Here is a 6,730-nt window from a genome sequence, read left to right on the forward strand (position 1 = left end):
CTGCGGCAGGAGGCTGCTCGGGTCGCCTGGCCCGGCCTTCTTGTTGGCTTCTCGCACTGCCCTGGAGCTGTGGGAAGGTCGCTCCGTACCTCTGTAGTGTCTTAGCACTTGGAGACTGTGGCATGGTGGTGTCTCTCCTTCCCTCCCGACTCGTTCTATCGGACATCTACGTTTGATCCGGCGTTACGGTGCAGGTTACAGTAACGTAGTACCTGTTGCTCCCCTTTGCACTCTCCCCAGTCATTGCTGTCCTGTAGATGATGTTTTTTCCCCTCAGTCTGGAGGAATGGCTAAAGTTGTGTTGGGGGAGCACTGGTCCCTGCTGACTGTAACCCTGACTTCAGAAGAAAGGTGGATGTGTGTTCTCAAAGTGCAGAGCTTTGGTCTCTGCTAAAGCCTGGGGAGGTAAATTGCAGAGATTTGTTCTGTTTGCCAGTCATTTTTTAAAATGCTATGCACAGTTTGGCTACCCCTATGAAGTTGTTGAAGACTTACTAAAACTCACAATATCAGAACAGAACTTCGTATAAGACCAAAGAGGTGATTGTGTCTTTAAGTGTCCCCAGATGGTTTTACCACGTGGAACCTCATGGTATACAAATGTCACCTACAGTTCCTGGTTTGCTTGAGGAAGCCTGAGGCTTCTGTTGAATTTAAAAGCATTTTCAGTGTAAACTATAAAGGACTTGAACAGTTTTATTTTGTGAGTAGTCAAATGTGTCAGTTCTCCCTATCACGACTGGTAAGTTCATAATTTTCCGGATAAACCAGGCAGGGACAAAGAACACAGTGTTCCGATGTGTTCTGTACGTCTTGTGTTCAGCAGCAAAGGCTGTGGTCTTGTCTTGCAGGTGGCTGGCATCCAGTAGCCTTTTTCCTCTGGCATGTGTTCACACAAGAACATCTCTGCAAAAATCTGGGAAGTGGGAGAAGAAGAACAGGGTTGTTTACCCTCCGCAGCTGCCGGGAGAACCTCGCAGACCAGCGGTAAGGATACACCCCTGAATTTCCTTACCTGTTCAGCAATTTCTGAGCAGATTGTCACTGTCTCTGGGTGACTCCACAAGGCACTAGATTTATAGCTGATTCATCTTATTTAAGGTCTTAGTCAGTTGGGCATACTTATACTGTAAAAGTTAACATCACTTTGAAGATGTTAACTGAATTGGCGCTCCGAGGTGCTTGCAGCTGATCACCTACTGAATACGTGATGCAATCTGCGAAGGTACCATCCTCTGTTTGTTAGAAGTCTGAACTACAAGGGGTAGAAGTTACCAAGGATTTCTCATTGCACGCTTGTTCTGTTTGTATTGACAGTAAATGACTAGAGAAGAACGTGATTGTATTGTTGCCTCTGTGCACAAAGGTATGAATGTAACTTTCCTTGAGTGTGGAACTAGTGGTGCCCGCTTGATATAGGTGCGATAGAGTGCACGTTCTTTTCATTTTGTAATTTCTCCGCATTATAGAGTCTCTGAGGTCTGATAATGCTGTGGCTGCCCCTTAATGAAACTATTCAGAGGTTGTTTTTTGTCACAGTCGTTGCTTAAAATCTTTAATATGGACTGAAGTTATGTGGGGAGGGACATCCAAGTCAGATGTGGCCTGTGATTGCAGGAGGTGTGTTTTTTCCTTAGGAAACCATAGATTATACGTACAGTGGGGTTGTTTCTTCGGTCTGTTGCACAATAACTTGTGTTTTACTAAAGCAAAGAATCTAAAATCCTTTTGTTACCTGTATGCTGGGTTGTGGTGGGTTGACCCTGGCTGGGGGCCAGGTGCCCACCAAAGCCTCTCTGTCACTGCCCTTCTCAGCTGGGCAGGGGAGAGAATATATAACAGAAGGCTCGTGGGTCACAACCTCCTTTGGGCATCCCCCTGCTCCTGTGTGGGTCCTCCCTGGGCTGCAGGGGGGTCTCTGCCCTACCGTGACCCTCCATGGCTGCAAGGCACAGCTGGCCTCACCGTGGGGTGCACCATGGGCTGCTGGGGAGTCTGCTCCGTGCCTGGAGCACCTCCTGCCCTCCTCCACTGACCTGGGGGTCTGCAGAGTTGTTTCTCTCACTTATTCTCACCCCTCTCTCTGGCTGCTGCTGTGCAGGTTTTTTTCCCCTTTCTGAAACATGTGATCCCAGAGGCGCTACCACCATCGCTCATGGGCTCAGCCTTGGCCAGCGGCGGGTCCCTCTCGGAGCTGGCTGGCATTGGCTCTGTCACACATAGGGAGGTTTCTAGCAGCTTCTCACAGAAGCCACCCCCGTAGCACTCCCACAACCAAAACCTTGCCACACAAACCCAGCACGTCAGCGTAGGGCCTGCTGGCCACTGAAGACAGCTTTTGGAAAAGTCAGCATGAGTAACATGGTCAATTTTTTAAATGTAGTTATAACAGGTTAGTTGTTGATAACAGCAGGTTTATGCCTGTCCCCTCTTACTGACCACTTTGTAACTGGGAAGTACAGTTGCGTGTGGACAGAAGCAAGTCTCCAAGTTATACATGGAAACTAAGTGTGGAGTATTTGATAACTGGAGGGACTCATCAGTGCTGCTTTCTCTGCAGCACAACCTGGGAGAATTTTAGGTTAATTAATTTGATGGGATATAGCGTGTTGTGGCCTCTTAGATGTACTGCTCAGTGAAGTATTTGCATCTCAAAAGAACAGGGATTTTTTGGACGTGCGCTGTTGTGGGCCATGAGCATTTGTCGATTCTGTGGACAGTGTGGCCTGGGATGTAGAAATACATGCTGTGTACAGTGCTGACTAAAGCCATGTATGCAAAAATGCAGTTATCAACTGACTTGCTTATTAAATCAGTTTTTTACCTGTTCATAAAGAACACCATCTCTCTCAAATTTGTATAGATGTTAAACTTTCCTAGCTAGTTTTGGTACCTGTTGGTACTATAGTAATGTTAAATGGGTCTTTGGAGGCAGCTCATCATGCCAATCAAACTTGAAACCCTCTTCCCTTCTGAAGAGCTAATTAAGAAGTTCATTCTGGTAATGTTGTTTAGCTGCTATCCCAGTAAGTTGACTTGACAGCAGCATAATAATTTTAAGACTGCATGGTCATGTCAGACTATTTCAAAAGGTAGGAAGAGGAAAGGAAAAGATGATGAAAACTCTTCTGATTATCCTTTTCAGGGACTTCTGTTTATAAATTAATTCTCTTGCATAAAAATTTTCTGTATGCTACCTACTTTTATTAATGCTTTCAGTTTCAAATGTCAAAGTATGCCTGATTTGGTATGTTCATGGTATAGTAGGGGCAGTCATAGTTATTTTGTTCCTAGTAAGAAAAGAGATTGTGGAGCCGATGTGTATGCTCCGTTTGTGTTTTCACAGCAAAATGACTGACCCTCTGACTTTTTTTTTCACCTAGGAAATATATCATTGTCGGAGGGAAATAAAATATAGCAGAGATAAGATGTGGTATCTGGCAAAACTGGTAAGCAAAAAGTACTTTGCACTGTATTTGTTAGAACATAAAATTTGATTGCTGCCTTTGCCTCAAGAGCCTAGTTCAATGACAGCCTCATCAGCATCTTCATAGCAGTGTCCTGGGGAAGAGCCCGCGGCTCTGACGGCGAAGAGTGGTTTGTGGTTTGGGTTAGCTGCTCTATCCTAGTACGCGCTCAGATGTGGACCCAGGATCATATGCAGATTATGCACGCTGGAAGAATTTTCCTGTTGGTTTCTGCCTAATATTAGATGGTGAGGGGAACCTTGGAGGGTAGTACCAGACTGGTTTTCTCCTTAAGAAAAAAAAATTGAATGTTACATCAAGGTTTATTCAATATTTAACTTAGAAGTTCTGTACGTAAGATACTATATAGAAGAAACAGTAATTAAGGAAACTGAAGTCTTTTGATTTTCTCTTTATAATGGCAAAATAATTTAAATACTGTCTTCTGAATAAGAGAAGGGAAATTGGTAATTGTAGAAGTTAACTTTAACACTTTGATTGCAGATAAAAGGGATGTCCATTGATCAGGCTCTTGCTCAGTTGGAATTTAATGATAAAAAGGGAGCAAAAGTGATCAAAGAGGTATGTAATAGTGTTCTTTAATGCTCCTAGTTTCAAGAAAACTTTAAAATCGATACCTGTCTACAGAAGTTTAGAGATATTTCTATTAAGTCAGTCGGGAGCACATTCAAACAGCGTATTTTTGTACCAGTCATGTAATGTTGTGACTTATGAATATGCAGAGGTCACTTGTGCTGGCTATTTTAACTTGTCATGATAATAAATACCATGAACTTAACAGCAAACATTGCTAGCAACAGTACCCACATGTCAAAGAATGCAGAATCCTTGACCCTAATGGCTGCTGCATCTCTGTGCTTTGGTTCTTGAAGTTGTAAGTGGTGAAGGATGTCATCAGGGAAAGGACTGAGTTCTGTAAAGGCATGAAAGCTTTTCATACACTGTAGTTGTTAGGAGACTCAAACTGCTCATTCCCTAGGCTGAAGCATTGATTTCTGGTGTAATAATGACAAAGAAGTATCCTGTATTAGCTGAAAATATCAAATGGCCTTGGAATTTTTTTCTAGTCTGATGTCTAATTAGACAAAGGTCCGTGGATGGCTGGCTGATATATACTGATGGGAACCATCTTTTCCATTCCCTTTCTGCCCCAAAAATGCAATAAAGTTGTCCTGAAGTTTGTTCTTTGCGTACAGACTGGAAAAACTTACGTAAAAGATGTTTGTCCTCTAACAGTTTTGATCTCTCTAGAATACTCTGTCTGTAACTGCCTTAAACTTGCAATTTCTTCCATGTTACCTTGAGATAAGAAATAGCATTGCTTAAATTCCTACTCAGTATTTCCATTTCTTTTCCTTTTGTTACAGGTTCTGTTAGAAGCGCAGGAAATGGCAGTAAGAAATCACAACGTCGAATTCAAATCAAATTTACATATAGGTACGTTTTTTTTTTTTTTCCTTATTTTAGTGCAGAAAAATGTCATCCTAGCCTGTGAAAAAAGTTTCATCCTTAATAAAGTTCTGTTGCTTCAGATCAGCGGAAATTAATAGAAGACAGTTTCTAGTATGTTTTACGGAAATGTGAGAGGCACACGTGCTTCCGACTTGCAGCACACCTGAAGCTGGTGTGGTTGTTGAGCCTTCAACCATCAGCTTGTTACAGTTGGTGTCTTGTAATAACTTGTAATAACTATGGCACTTTCTCGCCTAGAAAAATGTTCGCCAAGTGCTTGCTTGCAGGTGTTCTTACGTCCAAAGGAAAAAATAAAAATCCCATTTTGTCAAATACGATGTAGGTGTTACCAAACTGTCCTCGTAAACTTCAAGTAGCCTGGATTGTAGGGCGGATTTGATTAGGATTCTTTGGAGCCTTCCAGGCCTCTGCCCCGAGAAGCTTCATCCACTAGCGCAGGGCTGGATGTGTAGAAAATGAAAATGCCTGCGGTGCGTGCAGTAAAGGGAGAGAGGGGGCAAAATGGAGTCTGTGAGACTTCTGCAGGAATTCATGAGACAGACTATTGAAAAGCATTGGAATTAATACCACCTTCAGAAGAGCTGTATAATCTAGTAAGTGCTCAGTGTGGCTTCCTTTGGATTTGTCCTTTACTACGTATTTATCTTTGCTTGCACGCTTTCTAAATTCACCTTTTTGGTGCTCCTGAGGCCTGTTAATTCAGCTCACGGGTTCCTCTGTAGCAGTAATCAGTTAAATGTGATAGAAGAGAGCTGGAGGAGAGAGAATCTCAGGTAGAATTGACTTTTCCTATGTAGTCACAGAAAAACACACTGGCAAGACAGTGTTTCGGTTGCAGATGTGTGGTCGTTTCTTCGTGACTGAATAGTCTTCTCTTCCTCCCTCCCTGTCTTCCTTCAGCTGAGTCATTGACTGGCCGAGGCCGCTACATGAAGCGGATTCGTTACCATGGCAAAGGCATGTTTGGCATCATGAATATCAACAGGTGCCATTACTTTGTGAAGTTGGTGGAAGGTCCTCCTCCTCCTCCAGAGCCACCAAGGACTGGTTTTGACCAAGCAAAAGAATACGTGCAGCAGCTGCGAAGTAGAACCCTTATTAATACACTGTGACTCTATAGGTATTTCTTGTCTGCCAATGTAATTAGATAAAAGAATAATTAAAATCATGTTTTAATTTTATCTTTGGTGCTGCTGGAGCTGGATGATGTGAGAATGATCAGAGGCTTTTCTTACTTGTCAAGCCATAGGTATGGAAAGCAGCAACAGATGTTACTTTCTGCGAGTTACTTGGACCACAGTGTTCAGACTCTGCCCTGGACAGATGTAGAACACACGGTGCCGTATAGTTGAGATTATCGGGCATCTCTTTCTGGTTTCTTTGTCTGCGGTGTAATGCTCTTTCCTTCCAGCCTCTGTTGCACATCTTAGCTGTTGCGTCTGGGAGTGGGGAATACAAAAACCGTTTACGGTTCAGCTTTTACAGAGTCGGTAGGTGGCAATGTTGAGCTTGTCAGAGAGGGAACTGGCAGCGTTGAAACCCCGGTCTTGATTCTGACCATGGCATGAATAGTCTGGTATGTGCACGGAGTTCAGGCTGTTCTCTATGGAAACTCGGTATGGGTAACAGGCACAGGATGGCGAAAAGCTTGTCGTGGTGAAGCCTGAACTCATTATTCTGCACTCTCTGGAAACAAATTGCTTTTGTAATGTTGAGGTGAGTAAAATGCTTGATGTATTTAATATGGAATGGCTTGTTGCATACACAAA

The 6,730-nt window shown here is 43.3% G+C and overlaps 1 protein-coding gene across 1 annotated transcript; it reads left to right on the plus strand.

The window, feature by feature from the left end:
• Positions 1 to 843: 843 nt before the first annotated feature.
• On the plus strand, positions 844 to 6,136 carry MRPL22 (mitochondrial ribosomal protein L22). Its single transcript, XM_010147990.1, has 5 exons — positions 844 to 987; positions 3,384 to 3,449; positions 3,972 to 4,049; positions 4,856 to 4,925; positions 5,862 to 6,136. Exons 2-5 carry the CDS (start codon positions 3,429 to 3,431, stop codon positions 6,071 to 6,073), a joined length of 381 nt encoding a protein of 126 aa, XP_010146292.1. The 5' UTR covers positions 844 to 987; positions 3,384 to 3,428; the 3' UTR covers positions 6,074 to 6,136.
• Positions 6,137 to 6,730: the final 594 nt, after the last annotated feature.

Source organism: Eurypyga helias, unplaced genomic scaffold, assembly GCF_000690775.1.
Source record: "Eurypyga helias isolate BGI_N326 unplaced genomic scaffold, ASM69077v1 scaffold3, whole genome shotgun sequence".
NCBI classification, from domain to species: Eukaryota; Metazoa; Chordata; class Aves; order Eurypygiformes; family Eurypygidae; genus Eurypyga; species Eurypyga helias.